Raw genomic sequence first — 18084 nt, 5'->3', positions numbered from 1 at the left:
CCAGCTATTGGTCAATTATAGCTCTATGTTTTAACTGTATTCAACTGTGAACGTGCTACATAGTTCACTGAAGACTGAATGAGCGCTTCTGGGCTTATCTGCACTTCAGTGGTTTGTTTTGTTCTGTCAAAACAACACTTCCTCGCCCACGTGACTCGCTGACGTAACAGCCAGCTCTGCGTTGCTCTGCCCTGATGCAGGGGCAAATACTTGCATTATCGAGGTAACACGTTGTTCCATTGCAACATCAGCGCACAGTAAATCCGTCATTTTGGCCTGAAGGAGATACCTCTGATTGGCTGGCATGGTTCTGTGCTGTTGTCCCATTGGTGGAAGGAGTTTTTCATGCCAAAATGGCAGCAGTGCTGTTGTGCTGTTGTAAAAAAAAACGTCTAGATGTTTCGGCTCTTGTCTTCAATGCTCTTTGGTAAGGGGTTTCTATCATGGCGTCGATGCAGGTAAGAATACAACTGACAGCGATCGCATATTTATTGATATACCTCACATTCACTTTAGTCATTACGGACAATTGATTAACCTCTTTATGTGCGTATATGCACCTCTTCGAAGTAGTAATTAGCGTTATATCTAAATGATAGTGATGGCATTTATCGTAAACTGTTCCGTTTTAGCGCTTGGTGTTGGCTAGCAACATGGCTAGCAACATAGCTAGCCCATCATCATCATCATCATCATCATCATCAACAACCAAGTCAAGGCTAGCTAGCGTAGCTGTTGTGGACTTCACTGACGATACAATTTAAAGTTATACTCAGCAACATAATGATTATAATTTTAGGAATATGGTGCTCCTAGTAATTATAATTTTTCTGGTTGTCTTGACGTGTGACTGACTGCTTGCTGGTTGTTAGCTAGCTGACGTTAGCCAGCTAGCTCGAGTGTTAGCGAAACAGTGCGCAGATTGACCAATTCCAGTCTATCCTGGAGCTGAACAGGTGCCTCGGTTGAATGAACGTTAGCTATGTGTCGATGAGTTCTGCCTTGTCTAAGAACAAGGCAGAACCCCCCCCCCCCCCCCCCCCCCCAAAAAAAAAGAACAAACAAGTAAAGCCAACGTTAACCTTCAGATTAATTCATAACTAGCCTACACACGGACTGGATTTGAAGCTATTTCAACTGATCATTTAATTGGTTAGAAATGGTGTCATGTATTCTGACCCAGAGAGTAGCTGTAATAAGTGTCCATGTTTTAAGTTACATTACATTTTTGTGTGTGAAAGAACTCAAATGTTAACATGTTCTACCCAACAGAAAAGGCTACAAAAGGAACTATTAGCTCTGCAAAATGATCCACCCCCAGGAATGACACTCAATGAAAAAAGTGTACAGAACACCATTACACAGTAAGTATATTTCAGTCATATATATGCATCAACATGGCAACATAATATGTATTTTCAAGTGCAGATAATACATATAGCTGTATATATACACAGACACCCCAAATTAGGACACCCTCATCCTCATACCAACACTTAAAGTATTCACTGAAGGAGTATATATTTAGTCTAATGAAGACTACTACACACACACACACACACACACACACACACACACACACACACACACACACACACACACACACACACACACATATAAATCCATGTGACCATACAGAATGTCCTGCATTGTTATTATGAGAGAGCACTGTGGGCATGCTTGCTCCTCCTGCACATGTACCAGTGGTAGTAGTGTTTTAGATGCACAGACAACTGCTGTTGTAGCCTCAGCAGTGACTGATGAAGAGGAATTGGGGTCCCTCCAGTGACTGGCAGCTCTGGGCCCTCAGTAGACAGAGAGGCTCTAATGTACAGTATCACTATTCATCCTTATAAAATATTTACCGGTTGGCATGCGAGCGCAAGGCTAGGGTAGCAAGGAACAGAGGCTGCTTAGCTGACCTTTCTGTCTGGGTGTCCTGATGCCCCCCTAAACCTCCATGGCTTATGTTGCTGCGTGAGTCACATTTTGTCTGATAAGCAGTAAAGATAAACTGAGTTGTGGTCTTGTAAAATGATTCGGCACAAATTTTTGGCTGTCATTCAATTGTCTTTCAGCTGGCAGGCTTACATAGTCTTTGGCTGTTGCCACCGTTGTCTGTTCAGAATGTCCTCTACCAGCCTTGCTACATAGCTTTGCTGTCACTCTTAAAGAGGTTGGGGTTTTCCAGAGGAACCAAGTCTTTCAGCAAGGAAAGAGCCATTATTGTCTGCATCTCTTTATCATTACATAATCAAATCTGGCCAGAGAGAATGAATGTGCTGTGCTTGAATAACTCTCCAGACCAGTTCAGCTGGCTCCCATAGTCAGTGTTCATTTTAGGTTTGGAGATGGTATGTAGGGGCGTGTCTTTATCACCTGAACTCCAGTTTGGAAAACGTCTGCCGTACCTGTTGTTTTCCGCAATTGTCACTGACAGTGCAGTTTGCAGCTTTAGTAGTGGAGATTTGTTCCCTTTATGAAGTGAGTCCTACCTGAGCGAGATACAAACATTCTCTTTTTGCTTGACATTCCAAGCTAACCCTCCTTTTTCTTTTAGGACAAAACATAGCTCATTGGCGTCCATTTATGTGTGTGACAGTGATAAGGTGGTGATCATGTGTTTTCAGTTTGATAGCTTTTGTTTATATAGTACACTCTGTCCCTGGAGTTGCTCACTAGATTACAATGTGTTGTACTTGACTGTGTGATAGTTCAGACGGCAGAGCTCGCTGGCGTAACAAGAGTGTGCCACTGCAAACAAGATATTCCCACTCTTGTCTTGTATGTAAGCACTGTGGAGCCTGTCATGTGTGATTAGTTTGTACTCTAGTCTCTCTGCACACTTTCACTAAATAACTGTTATTTTTTTTACTTACCTGATAATGTAATCACCAGCCTTTGGGGAATTTGAGCAAGTTGAGCAGAATGTCCTCAGAGTCCTCTCTTGTTTACAGAGTGGGTTGGATCAGGTGTAGTCTAGGCGACACTATCCTCCTCTAAGCTTTGCCCTCCTGAAGGAAAGGAAAGCTCCTTTCAGCCACTCTGGCCACTGGCCTCTGTGAGGTTGAAGTTTGAGGATTTGAACAGGATTGACCTCTTATGCAGGCCCAAATGCAAAATGACCCAGGCTGGAGGTAAAAGAGACATAAGGCTTCACAAACAACAGCCACAAGTCTCTTTGGTGTCGTATCTGCACTGCTTGCCTGGAAGAAATTAGGTCAGAGATTGTGGTGCCGCCATCACTGTTCCTTTTTCTTCTCCTCTGAGGTTCCTGCCCTCAACAGGCAGCATGTTATTCACTGGACTTTAATATTAGGCGTTGTCTTCTCCTCTGAGGTCCCTGCCCTCAACAAGCAGCATGTTATTCACTGGACTTTAATATTAGGCTTTTTCTTCTGCTATGAGGTCCCTGCCCTCAACAGGCAGCATGTTATTCACTGGACTTTAATATTAGGCTTTTTCTTCTGCTATGAGGTCCCTGCCCTCAACAGGCAGCATGTTATTCACTGGACTTTAATATTAGGCTTTTTCTTCTGCTATGAGGTCCCTGCCCTCAACAGACATGTTATTCACTGGACTTTAATATTAGGCTTTTTCTTCTCCTCTGAGGTCCCTGCCCTCAACAGGCAGCATGTCATTCACTGGACTTTAATATTAGGCTTTTTCTTCTGCTATGAGGTCCCTGCCCTCAACAGGCAGCATGTTATTCACTGGACTTTAATATTAGGCTTTTTCTTCTGCTATGAGGTCCCTGCCCTCAACAGGCAGCATGTTATTCACTGGACTTTAATATTAGGCTTTTTCTTCTCCTATGAGGTCCCTGCCCTCAACAGGCAGCATGTTATTCACTGGACTTTAATATTAGGCTTTTTCTTCTGCTATGAGGTCCCTGCCCTCAACAGACATGTTATTCACTGGACTTTAATATTAGGCTTTTTCTTCTGCTATGAGGTCCCTGCCCTCAACAGACATGTTATTCACTGGACCTTAATATTAGGCTTTGTCTTCTCCTCTGAGGTCCCTGCCCTCAACATGCAGCATGTTATTCACTGGACTTTAATATTAGGCATTTTCTTCTCCTCTGAGGTCCCTGCCCTCAACAGGCAGCATGTTATTCACTGGACTTTAATATTAGGCTTTTTCTTCTCCTCTGAGGTCCCTGCCCTCAACAGGCAGCATGTTATTCACTGGACTTTAATGTTAGGCTTTTTCTTCTCCTATGAGGTCCCTGCCCTCAACAGGCAGCATGTTATTCACTGGACTTTAATATTAGGCTTTTTCTTCTCCTCTGAGGTCCCTGCCCTCAACAGACATGTTATTCACTGGACTTTAATATTAGGCTTTTTCTTCTCCTACAAGGTTCCTGCCCTCAACAGGCAGCATGTTATTCACTGGACTTTAACACATTCACTGCCAGCCGTTTTTTCAATACTGTAGGTAGCTTCTGCCAAGGTTTTTTTTTTGAGGATTCTGGCTCATCTTTCAAGAGCCGAGGATTCTTTTCTGTTAGGATTTTGTGAACACAAAATATCTCAAAAGAACTAATAGAATGTGTGCTTTCTCTGTCTAAAAGAGTTAGTTTGTAGAGTTACTAGTTATGGAGGCATTAGCAGTTGAATACAGCATGGTTTCAGCGTCTGAAAATTTAAGCTGAGATAAATGGCTTTTTGTGAAATTCGATAGAACAGTCACTTTAACCATTTATTTTTGGCGTAAGACGTCAGACATCTAAACAATAGTTTTGAACAGTAATTCCCTCCATAGCAGCAGGAAACCCCCCTCTCCTTCAAACTCCTCCCTCCGTGTGTGTTCTCCTCCCTCCGTGGCTGCAGCGGTACAAGCGAGGCTCTGCCTGTCTGTGCTGCCTGGCTGCTGGCGGCCGCTCTTTGGGCGAGTCTGCATGGGGCTCGTTCGTTTCGGTTGTGAGCTCAGCTGGAATGAAGCTGCGTGCGATTATGGGCTTTCTGCCGGTGTTTCAAAGTGTGTTGCACCCATAATCTATTATGCAAATTTGCAATCCCCCACCGCCAGCTCCCAGCGCGAAAGCGTTTTCGCCAATCCATTTTACAGTATGAGAATGGTTTCCTCGCGCGTTCCCCTGCAGTTTTGGCTCGGCTTTTTCTAGTCTGGAGAGCACTGTCGCCACTTAGTGGGTCGGTGGAATGGGTTGTACAGGTTCGGTGGCTCTCATATTTTTATAGGAGATGTAAAAGGGTTAGATCAACGTCCCACCGTCAATTTTTTTTTTTTTTTTTTTTTTGACCAGTTGACTCGCCATTGGCAGTCAACCGTTGGTTTCTGCTTGACGAGTTGACTCGCCAATGGCAGTGAACGTGTTAATATTAGGCATTTTCTTCTCCTCTGAGGTCCCTGCCCTCAACAGGCAGCATGTTATTCACTGGACTTTAATATTAGGCTTTTTCTTCTCCTCTCAGGTCCCTGCCCTCAACAGGCAGCATGTTATTCACTGGACTTTAATATTAGTCTTTTTCTTCTCCTATGAGGTCCCTGCCCTCAACAGGCAGCATGTTATTCACTGGACTTTAAAATTAGGCTTTTTCTTCTATGAGGTCCCTGCCCTCAACAGGGATGTTATTCGCTGGACTTTAATATTAGGCTTTTTCTTCTATGAGGTCCCTGCCCTCAACAGGCATGTTATTCGCTGGACTTTAATATTAGGCTTTTTCTTCTGTGAGGTCCCTGCCCTCAACAGGCATGTTATTCGCTGGACTTTGATATTAGGCTTTTTCTTCTCCTCTGAGGTCCCTGCCCTCAACAGGCATGTTATTCACTGGACTTTAAAGTCGAGCTGAACCCAAAAATGACTTTTATTTTCTTTTAGTTCAAATACCTGGGTATGCAGTGCACCTATTGAATAATGTATGCCAAAAAAATCACAAAAATATAATTTCTTTAGTTTTTCACATCAAAAGTTCATTTTTCAAGATTTCATTGATAACAGCAATCTACAGTTTGCTGACGTCACCTAGTACTATCAAATTTCTACCCCATTTCAACCAATCATATCACGATATGCAGCTGTCAATCAAATCTTCATTTCAGGATAATTTTCTCTTCCAAATTAAGTAGAAAATGGCGCCTAGTGCCTGTCACCTGACAGAATTCTTATCCCATAAACTAACTACTAACTTGGCCAATTGTATGAAACATGAACAAAAAACAAAAACTATAATCTCTAAGAATGGCTTGTAACTGGCTTGTTAAAACGCGCATTCCAGGAATATCGTATTTACACAAATAGCGTGAATGGCACGCGCTTGAGAGCGTGGTAGTCAGGGGTCGCCCCTCGGAGATTCCAGGCGGGCGGGCAACACCCATGCATCGGATTGTCCGCTCGCTCTGCACGAAGCAGCTGGCTGCCTGGGACTCTGCGGATTCCACTCGCGTAGCACGACAACACGCTGAATCCCACTCGATTTGGGGGTGGAACACGCCATGATTGGCCAATGCCAAAGCCAGTCAACATAATTGTCAAATCAAATCATCGACACCGTATATGGTCCCCCTCTCAATTTGTTTTCAGTCTGAAACGGACTCAGATGCACGTGACGAACGGGTTCACCTCGACTTTAATCTTAGGCTTTTCTGACACCGCCAAGGAAGCTGTCTTTATGCTATGGGTTTGGAGTAGCAGGGGGCATATTGAGTAGGGAGACGGACCTTCAACTCAGAGACCCAGGAGGATCAAACCCGTGTGTTGGCAAGCATCCTCTCTGCGCAAGACATTGAATCCCTACCCAGCTCCAAGGGTGCAGCTGCGAAAATAGAAATTTTCTACTCGGATAAAGTATCACATTCTGATTAACTCCCTGTCATAACATAGCTCAATATTCAATGTCAGTTGAACATGTCAAAATGCTTGTGATTCAAAAACACTTTGTTGCAGTATTGTTATAGCCTTATCATTTATCGTCTTTCCACGGAATCATATCGTGATGATATGGTGATTTTGGGATATCGTGACACACAATTCTGCTGTTTAAATTGATTATAACAAGCACATTTGACTTACTTTACTTGACAAAATAAAGTATGAAACATATACTGTACTGTACAAACAATGTGAAAGAAATCAATGTTTCTGCAGTGCACAGCTTGTGTGTGTAGTGCAGGAAGGCCATTATTTTGAATAAACAACCACACTACACTTCACTGTGTGCACACAACACAAACGGCAACATTGTCACATCACAGTTAAAGTTTGTGCTTGATTGAATGCAGTTAATCGAATATCACGAGCAGATTGTTTTGAACAATGACAGAACAATTTGAAGGCCATCCATCATTTTGACAGACCGGAGAGTGGAATGACCAGCGGCACCAGCCAGAGTTTTGAAGTCGGGGGAACCTTTCTCCCAGTGACTGCGTCTTCTGGGACCTGGTACCTGGTGCGCCTGGGACCGGTGCAGCAGGTACTTGCAGGATGGGAAAATCCCACGTTCAGAGTCTTGTCGACATCTGATCACTTCCCTGTGGGAAATGTTCCTCGACTTCAAACCTGTGGCTGAAATGGTGCTGGTAATTCCAGGCTCCAGTGTAGCAGCAGAGCGCGGTTTCAGTCCTCAGAACCCAATTAAAACGGCTGTGAGACGCCGTCTGTCCGAGGCAAAAGATGCAAAACCTCTCGCCTCTACAGCTATAATTGTATCATTCAGTAAAATGGCATCGTTCATATTTGCCTGTTTATGCACAATGTGTTGAGTGTTTTAGTGGCCTCCTCCGCTGTCGGTGTGGAGGGGGGAATCATTCATCTGCTTTGTGTGGGTGGACATGAAAAGTGACCGCATGGTCGGTGTCTCTGTTAATTTTTCTCTTATAAATGCATAATCAAGTTTGGTCTTCTGTAAATGTTGTTGTAATCAGATTTTTTTTTAAATTAAATGCTATTAAAATACGCTGTCTCATCATATTTATATATTTTAAATGACGAGAAATAAAAGATTATGAGAGAATCTTTATCACAGAATGACGGACAACAAGAAAGTCTCATGCAAGTGCAACCTCTGCTGAACGAGAGTGAGACAGGCGTCATGCCGTGCAAGTCGGTCTGCGGCTGCGCACGTTTCTAGCTAGGGTTGGAGCTGATAGATGATGTCTGTTGTCAAAAACTGATCGTCAGATGGTTGAGACATTGTGATGTGTGAAAAAGAGGAGAGTTTGTGCAAGTAATAGCTGTTGTATACCATAGCAGAATTAGCTGTGTACACCTTTAACTTTATAGACTAAAAGACTTGATACTGTATAACAGGCATATGAAAACAATTTAACTTATTCTTCACACATCCTGAGCTGCAGCTTGCTATACAACTGCAGATGAGAATTACCACGAGTAAACTCTCCTCTTCCTGTCCTTTCAGGACAGAATAGCTTACATGCCACTGCTGTTTTATTATCTTTTGGATAGGCTAAGAAGCCTATGTCATTGTTTTACAAGTTGTACAGGTTTTAATCCAAGTTAAATAGCTGCGAAAGTACCAGGAACTACTGTTGTGGCAAGTTACGCCTTCTCAAAATCCAGTTCTGATGTCATAGACAGTCTTAGTTATTTATGATCCAAAACATTGTACAAGTTGGTACTATGAAGTGTGCACTTTCCCAATTTCCATGAAGAAGTTGTGATAGCCCGCTGAACTGTGTGATGAACTGCCAAACGTGACGGGGAATGAGGAGGACCCTAGAAGGCTGAGCAGGTTGCTGGTAGGGATGGGCATCGAATTTCGAATTTTCGAATAATCGTTATCAAGGTCGACGTTTATTATTGAAAGTCGAAATTCGTTTATTGGATTTTTTTTTTTTTTTTTTTTGTGTGAGTGAAATGTTGCATTGTCTCCAACTACACTGGGTGTAGTTCGGTCAAAAGAAAATTGTTCCTCCATGAAACTGCTCATAACGAGGTCTGTAGTGCGATCCAGTTCCATTGTATTGGAGAAGGCAGAAACTCTGCGGCCGATATCTCCAAAACTCAGGCAACTAACACAAAACGATATAGATGGATAAATGGCACTACAGGTGAGAGGGAATGTATGTATTTTGGATTTTAGGGTGAGCTGTTCCTTTAAGCATTCAGAGTCTGAATGAATTTCAGACTAATCTGGCCAGATGTGTCATCATCCAAGCATAAACATGAATTTAGTCACTGACTAGATGTTTATCTCGTTACTTTCATTTTGCTCCAAAGGATTTTAACAATTGATTATCCTAAATACAAACACACAAATGGTTGCTGCTTGGAATTCTGGGTCTCCTGATCAGATGTGACCCCCTAGAAAATCTCTGGTACAGTGCTGAAGCAGGAAGTGACGTTCACTTTGCCTCTCTAATATGATAATGTGATTTGTAATACTGTGTCTAATGAACATTGTCTTTTTTCAAGGTGGATTGTAGACATGGAGGGAGCCCCTGGCACACTGTATGAAGGAGAGAAATTCCAGCTGCTTTTCAAATTCAGTAGTCGATACCCTTTCGATTCACCTCAGGTAAGCAGCAGTGGCTTATCTGTTGCCAACTCTGTGTTGCATGTTGAACCAACCCAAAGGCCACTCATACAGACTGCGACATCCAGTCAGTGCTGTCAGTGCGTCGTTGCTTAGTAACAGGCCATTTGACTTGCATGTCATTATCATCAAGGTGAGAGCAGGATGCACTTCCTTTCACTATTCTAAGGCTGAATCCAAATGTCCACCCTGCAGACTTGTGGGCATGAGCCCTCGTGGACTTCAGTCATACTTACCGTGATGTGAGCCACTAATAGAGAGGCCTTTATTTCTATACAACATATAAGCTAATAGGCTATACACACACATTCCAATAAAGAAATGTTTGTCAATAAGGAGCGGACTAATGGCTAAATTGGGTATTTCTTACACCGCCCGCAAAGTCGGCAAAGGTTCTGCAAGTGCAGTGATGTCCAGACGTTTGATTTCAGCCAAAGTGTATGGAATACTTGCTCTCAATCATGGTCTGATACTGATGTTCAACGAGTGAAATTCATAGCCTATGAAAGTGGTAACCAAAGTAGAGCCATATGCAGCAGTTTGGGAGGTACAGGGTGAGCAAAATGTTCTATAAATGCTTGGTATTGTATATCCGAGATAATAAAAAAAAGAACAGAACAATATTCTGTATCCACTGTGTGGTTGCTTATAATAATCACATGAAACACATTGGCCTTGTGGTTGATAATGGAATGATTCTTGGCTTGGAAACATCGGAGCCAGGATTCACCCATGGAGATACCAGTGCAGACTACTGGTGTCCGAAAAAAAATCGATTCATGTAAGAATCCTAATTCTTATCTTCCAAGATTCTGAATCGATTAACAAAATCGTTTTTTTGAATAACAACAACCGTAATAATATAATTATTGTATTATTAACAATATGAATAACAATAATACAACAATACGCATAATGATCACCAATAATATTAATATTTTTTAATAATCTCTAATCTAATACACTTTCTTCTGCTTTAATGCCATACTTTGCTTTCAATGTACAACAAGGAAAAAAGAAAAGGTATGCGACGTGTACAAGCTAGAACAACAAACAAGGACAGCGATCAAACGTACATAAAGCAAGTTAACTGCTATTTACAATATATAGAATAAGTGTGATATAGAGTGACCGTTATAAATATGTATATAGGAGAAATAATAATTGCATACCTATGTACAGACTAACTATACGTAAACCACACTGGCTTGTAAACAAGGCTATAAGTCAGATATTGCACAGTTGTTTATCGATCTATATAAGCAAGTAATTGTACAGCTATTGAGTTATTGAGACACAGTTATTACACAGTTATTGCACAGTTAACACGTTTCACCTTAGAGTACTGTGTGTCGGGGGGGTATTATGTGCATGAGGTAGGTGCAACAGGTAAAGTGGTTGAAGGTAAAGTGATTCAAGTGTACAGCCAAGTGATCAAGTGACTGGATTAAGTTTGATCAGTGCGTTCATACCATTCAGACTAACGATGCGCAAGTTAGCATGACACAAATATTAGAAATGTACACAGTGTACCAACCAATAAGGGAATTGGCTTAACTCGCCAATCTTACTTTACATTTTAGCAGCCTGCCGGCTTAAAAATAGAGTACAGGTCGGTGTAGAGAAAATTAGATCAACTTAGCAAGTTACTACCCACCCCACCTCTCAATAAGGACGACAGGCTGTCATATATATATATATATAGTCATGGTTCTCTTTTGCACTCCTTCTGGGCCCCGGAGGCAATGTCACCGCTAAACCGCTAGGCTAGCGCTGCTGCAGTGCATTATCGGTTGTGTGTGGGACTCCAGTTAGGCTTATATGACACTCTTTTGGAACACCCCAGTGCTGAAGGCTAAATAACGGTTGACCATCAGCCCACTCAATACCCAGTCAATACCCTCTGCCTTAACGACATGTAGCTTCCGCTTCTGTAGGGCCCTGTCATACCAGACTCTCGTCTGTGACGACTTGTGACCTTCCTGTCTTCCTCCTGAGGTGTTCTGCACTAGGCTTCTTCCCTCTCTCCCTATCTCTCATGCTTCTGCTCCTGCCCGTGATGCGGAGCCCTCACTCTCATGTGGGGCCCTGTCTGGCGCTGGACTGCCTCCACCCATTGTTACCCTTCAGTACCTTCTTTATCAACACACACACACACACACTTTACTTTAACAACACACACACACACTTTAACAGCACACTCTGAGTTCGTCTCTTCTCATCACACCTCCTGGATATTCCTGGCTTTCTCTCTGACCCTTGCTCCCTTTTAATGGCTAATACCCCCCCTCCCCCCTTTTTTTAGACCTACCATTTCTCCTCTTTGCTGCCCTCTCCTGGTTTCCCGTCCCCCATTCTCTCCTCCTCTCTCACACCCTATCCCGGCCCCTCTGTGCTAATCTCAGAGCCTCATGTTGCTGTAGAGGCCTAAGCCTGCAGCTTATACAGCAAGTCTCATTATTTTCTGCTATTAAGGCGAAAATCTGAACTCATTCCAGACGACTACTCTCCCAATTTGGCACTCTGACCGCACGGCACCACCCCCTCACTTCGATGTAAAAGCTTCAGAAGTTTATTAACCCAATTGGGGTCAAAACCTTCCATAGTGTTGCCGGATGATGCGGACAGCCTATATACCGTAAATTCCGGACTATAAGCCGCGGCTTTTTTCCCGTTTTTTGGCCTTTTTTGCCCCCTGCGGCTTATATAACGGTGCGGCTTATCTATGGATTTTTCCAGCAAACGGCCACTCGGGAACCTCCAAAATCTATGGATGTTGGTATGAGGCAGAACGAGAGCAAGACAGACATTATGAGAGCGAGACCCTGATTGGATGATGTTGCAAAAAATGTGCCTCGCGACCTGATTGGAGCACTGTGCCACTACTCTCTCTCAGCCACTACGGTAAAACACCCTCCCTCCTCCCTCGCTCCGGGGGGAAAAAGGCAGCGATTGAGCCTGAAAGACAGTCTGAATGAAATTGAATGTAACATTCCCAATTCTATGTATTACATTCTAAAAAACTAACAGCAACATTTTGGAAGGCTAAGCCACACAACTAGCTCGTTGTAATCTAACATCATGCTTCAAAAGATGGAGAACTGGCTGTGTTACGACGATGGCGGCGATTGAGCCTGAAAGCCATGTCTGAGACAGTAGCGAGACAGGAACAACAACAGCAGCAGCAGCAAAGGATCATGCACAAACCCGAGACGAAAGGGACTGTCCGTCAGGGCGCGGACGACTGTGTCAGCAACTCCCTCCCGACTACCAGGAGAAAATTACAAACTTCGGCGAATTCACACAAAGAAAGATCAAGGAATATTCCATCGGACCGGAGCAGATCATAAATATGGATGAAGTGCCTTTGACGTTCGACCTGCCTCTCACTAGGACTGTTAACAAGAAAGGTGAATCGTCCATCACGTTGAGAACCACAGGTCACGAGAGAACGAATTTCACTTGTGTTCTTGGCTGCACAGCATCTGGAGTAAAGCTCCCGCCGATGGTGATTTTTAAGCATCTCACAATGTGTGATTTTGTCTGGGGATTAGTGACCTGACTTTTGTTTTGTTGAAATGTTAATAAATGGGAGCTTCCCCAAACAGCCATCTCTTTCCCGACAATCCCCTCTGTGCACGAAGCCTTACATATGGTAATTAAACATCAAAACACCCGCGGCTTATAGACCGGTGCGGCTTATATATGTAAAAAACAGTCAACTCTGCAGGTGCGGCTTATACACCGGTGCGCCTTTATAGTCCGGAATTTACGGTATATAATAGTTGGTGGTGCACTGAAAGGAAGGGATGAGTGGGGCTATGCCATGTTCAGTTAATTAATGGTATGCTTAAATTTGTTTTCCTTGTCTTGTCGTCATTGCAGGTAATGTTCACGGGAGAGAATGTACCTGTCCACCCTCATGTGTATAGCAACGGTCACATCTGTCTATCTATCCTAACAGAAGATTGGTCACCAGCCCTCTCAGTGCAATCAGTTTGTCTTAGCATTATCAGCATGTTGTCCAGCTGCAAAGAAAAGGTAGGCCTTGTTTGGACCCCTGTAGTGGCTCATGTAAAATAAACTTTATGCTTGTTTGGACCCCTGTAGTGGCTCATGTAAAATAAACTTTATGCTTGTTTGGACCCCTGTAGTGGCTCATGTAAAATAAACTTTATGCTTGTTTGGACCCCTGTAGTGGCTCATGTAAAATAAACTTTATGCTTGTTTGGACCCCTGTAGTGGCTCATGTAAAATAAACTTTATGCTTGTTTGGAACCCTGTAGTGGCTCATGTAAAATAAACTTTATGCTTGTTTGGACCCCTGTAGTGGCTCATGTAAAATAAACTTTATGCTTGTTTGGACCCCTGTAGTGGCTCATGTAAAATAAACTTTATGCTTGTTTGGACCCCTGTAGTGGCTCATGTAAAATAAACTTTATGCTTGTTTGGACCCCTGTAGTGGCTCATGTAAACTGTTTGCTTGTCAAATTGAAGTGTTTACAGAGTCTTGTTCTCTTCCTGCAGAGGCGACCGCCTGATAACTCCTTTTACGTAAGAACGTGTAACAAAAATCCAAAGAAGACAAAATGGTGGTATCACGGTGAGTGTTTTCAGCCTCTTGACTGATTTTTATGTTTTGAAGTGGTTAATTTAAATCGTAACAAGAAACAAATACATTGAATTACCACTTTAAAGTGATAATACGGAAGATTTCAGTTTTGTTCTCTTGGGTGACACCTATTGGCGATTAGTGTTAATTGAAGGTGAGATCCAAACTGTTATGTGAAATACTCCACCCGTAATGCTAGCAGAGACCGGAAAAAAGTAGCTTGTTATCCTACTTCACACAAGAGTTGTCAGGAACCTACAGATTGAGTCTATTGTGTTAGCGCCGCCCACCCTGTGAACATACAGTAACCTACAGAGGGAGTATATTGTGTTAGCTCCGCCCATCCTGTGAACATACAGTAACCTACAGAGTGAGTATATTGTGTTAGCTCCGCCCACCCTGTGAACCTACAGTAACCTACAGAGTGAGTATATTGTGTTAGCTCCGCCCACCCTGTGTCACCACAGACACCAAGTGCATAAATGCTGCAATACTGTAAACGCAAAGGCTTCCATCAATGGGCCATACGCTCAATCACCATTGTGTTAAGTCACTATCAGATAGATAGTGACTGAACAGACATTAATTTACATGAACATCTTCCGTATTATCACTTTAAAGCGAAATGTCAGGGAGTATATGATATTATTTTTAATCCCATTTGCATATTATTGCCTTCACAGATGATACGTGCTAATGTACAAACTTTGTAATAATCCTAGAAGAAAGAAGTCCTACTGACCTACAAAGCACTTTTTAATCATTCAGTCTTTGAACTCTGACCTTTGACTGGAAAAAAATGGACACCAAGCGCTGGAGACTCTTGACTGCATTTCCCCCCGTGGGCAAATTGGATGCATGTGTTAGCCGGTTGTAATATAGAACAAGAATTTAAAGGAACGTTTAGATGCACCCAGGATGGATCGTTTTTGGCAGTAATGCAGCGAGCAAGCAAGGTGGATTTGTAGTGAGATTATAATTATACTTCCTGTTTTAAGATGATTCTCGTTACCTTTTTGTTTGTGTATGGGTGCATTTTAAGGTCCTTGTGTTGTGCAATAATAACTGGGATGCATGCTTGGGCCTACAAAGAGAAATCCAAATCTATTTTGTTTTCTGGAAGGGATCTGACCATCGTAAGTAACCCCAAGAAAATGCTTCATTTGTTTTTCCTTTTCATTATATGCACTGTGAAAGTATCTAGCTAAAAAGGCACAACTAGTATGTTTCTCCTCAACTTGCAGTTGCACTGTAAGCCGCCCCCCTCCACTCGTTATTTATCAGGTTGAAGGGTTTGAGTTCGTAGTCGAGAGTTATATCAAGAGTCAAAACCATTTTCTTCTTCTTCATCTTCCAACTTGAGACCTGATTGCAGTTCTTCCTGCTGCTGAAATGTCGGCACCGATATGAAAACGATATAATGGTAGACCTCCCACTTCTCTCCGGAGAAGATGGGCTGAACTCGCATAATGTCGTTCACTGGTCCAGCCTAGAAGCTGTGCAGCGGCCTCGCTTCCATTTAAAGAATGTCTGTAAGAGAACATGATCGCATGATCGAATTTTATTTGTATAATACTTTTTTTTTAAATTAATGCTTTAATCTTCGAAAATGTCTCTGATTTTAAATGTCGTCTTGAGTTCTTTTTGTACCCCCCCCCCCAAAACTAGCTGATGGGTCAGTAAATTTTTGATTTTTTTTATGTTATTTAATTTAAATCTGTAGTTTGATCTCCAGAATGGTAGTGAATGATGAAAAAAGGAGTCTGTATAGAAATCTTAAAGGCAAGGCTTTTGTGATTCCCCCTGGTCAGAGTTTTGGCTCAGGTACTTTTTTCAATAAAGAGATCACCTCTAAAAAGATTCCTAAAAGATATTTTGAATTCAAATATATTTTCACCAAAAGAGACTGTTACGTTGTAAAATTATAACATGTCGGAACCTATTGTATATAAGTCTTTAAATTGTTGGATGATGTGACAGAAATTAGCAATGGGTGCATTTATAGCAGAATGACTATAGGAGTGCTTTATTACTTTGAAAGTTAGTCTGCATCTTTTGCTAATTAGGATGTGTACAGTCAACGACACTACTGTTGGTAAAAGTTGAGTAGTTTTACAGTGGGGGTGCATGCAATTTAAACCCTGCTTTTTCTTATTGGCACCAGACATTGTGACATCCATGAGTCTACCCATAACTTCGGTAATGGTTTATGGGATGGATTTTGCAATCTTCACCTGCAGAGGCTGTGCAGCTCATTTCAGACTGTAATCACTCCATTCCTAAAGAAATGTTTATCGCCATCCATTCGGAGATACTTGAATTTTTCCATCTTGGGTTGTTTGTATTGCATTTGCTTTTATTTCCCGGGGTCTAGCTGAGTTTCTTGAATGCACTTGAGTGAATGTGATGATATACTTTAGAGATTACCACACCACACTGCTATCTCAAAATTATATTGATAAGATAAAGACATCTATTTAACCAATGTTTTATTTTTTATTTTTTTTAGCTTCATTGTAGTGGTCTCTGCTGTCGCTGTGCTGTAAGAAAATACAGGACGGATACGATTGTGTAAATGCAGTCACAACGGCATTAGTGTGGGGACAAAAAGCCTTCACCCAATGGGCAGTAGATCAGTGGAGATTTGAAAAACTTGAGAGTGATATATGAAAAGGGTCTGGATGTGTCTCCCCCCCCCTTAATGTGGTTTGAACTCTTAGCTTGCAGGTTGTTGTGAGTGATCAACACTAATGAGGGTGTGTTATTTATATTTGAAAATTTGTTTCTGCGATGTGCAAGCTCCATGTAATAGGTGCCTGTTCATTTTCATAATCAATAATAAAAAGCAAAGATTCACTTTTATTCAACCTTGTCTTGCACATTATTATTTGTATTGTGTTTCTATGCTCGATTTTATCTTGTACAGAGTGTAAATTTGATTTAACCCCTTAGTTTTTATGGATTGTGTGCTGTCAAAGCACATAATGCTAAGTCTGGTGTGTGCTGATACAATTGTTTTTCTGCCCTGTGATTGGCTGCTTCCCATTGATTGTTGCCAACCCAACATGAGTGGATTGTAGAGATAATCCTGCCTAATTCAATGAATCTTTGATTGGAGCCAGTGACCACTTATAAACCTATATGGGGGTACCAGTGTGTTTAATATGCAAAAGACTGATCCTTGAATGATTATTTTGCTTCTTTGGCATTAATAATTTATTCAGTGCAGGGGTTCAGGGTACATGTATACCAAATCAATTATGCTTTGTTTTGCTTCAACATACCATGTGCTATATTTCGGCAATTTATTGATTAGCTTAGAGAGCATGTGTTTCTTGAGAAAGCCGTGTAGATTGTCCTGTGACTTAAGCCTCCTTGATAACACACAGAAGTGTGTTTAATGGCACCATCTATTGGTCACACTAGGTAGACGAATCTTTGCTAAATCAATGTCTGACATGATTCTGACCCAGCAACCTCCTTCCTTATTTTTATTAATTTGTAACCCTTTAAATTTGTATTACTGCAATTCGTTTAATATAAAACGATATATGATGCTATATTAATAACAAGAAACAGGTCTAGTGGGTTTTCTCAAGTTATAAACCAAGCGCCATTCCACAATCCATATGAGATTATTCAACCAAACCGCTGAAAGAAGTTTGTGAGGGTTCATCGGTTCATCTCTGTGTCAAAGTTGCACTGTTGCGATTCTCGGGAAGCAGAGCGGGACTGAACCATTCCTGTCACCGCCGGGGGGGGGGCTGTCATTCAAGATTTTACTCACACACTCATGATGCAAATAAGGGTGGGATATACAATGTTTTGCATTGCACAGAGAAACAAAACACACGCTTTTATCAACGGGGTGATGACAAGTATCAGTCATTTGCATTTCATTGGTCTCATTTGCATTTCACTTTTTACCCAGAACTATAACGTGGTCCGTTCCTA

The 18084-nt window shown here is 42.0% G+C and overlaps 1 protein-coding gene across 1 annotated transcript; it reads left to right on the top strand.

Annotated features, from left to right (window-relative positions):
• The first annotated feature begins 440 nt into the window (after positions 1-440).
• On the top strand, positions 441-16990 carry ube2wb (ubiquitin conjugating enzyme E2 Wb). Its single transcript, XM_083651015.1, has 6 exons — positions 441-458; positions 1273-1364; positions 9398-9500; positions 13404-13559; positions 14046-14121; positions 14814-16990. Exons 1-6 carry the CDS (start codon positions 444-446, stop codon positions 14825-14827), a joined length of 456 nt encoding a protein of 151 aa, XP_083507141.1. The 5' UTR covers positions 441-443; the 3' UTR covers positions 14828-16990.
• The last annotated feature ends 1094 nt before the right edge of the window (positions 16991-18084 follow it).

Source organism: Poromitra crassiceps, assembly GCF_964638095.1.
Source record: "Poromitra crassiceps genome assembly, chromosome: 2".
NCBI classification, from domain to species: domain Eukaryota; kingdom Metazoa; phylum Chordata; class Actinopteri; order Beryciformes; family Melamphaidae; genus Poromitra; species Poromitra crassiceps.
This window is presented reverse-complemented; position numbering and strand designations above follow the sequence as displayed.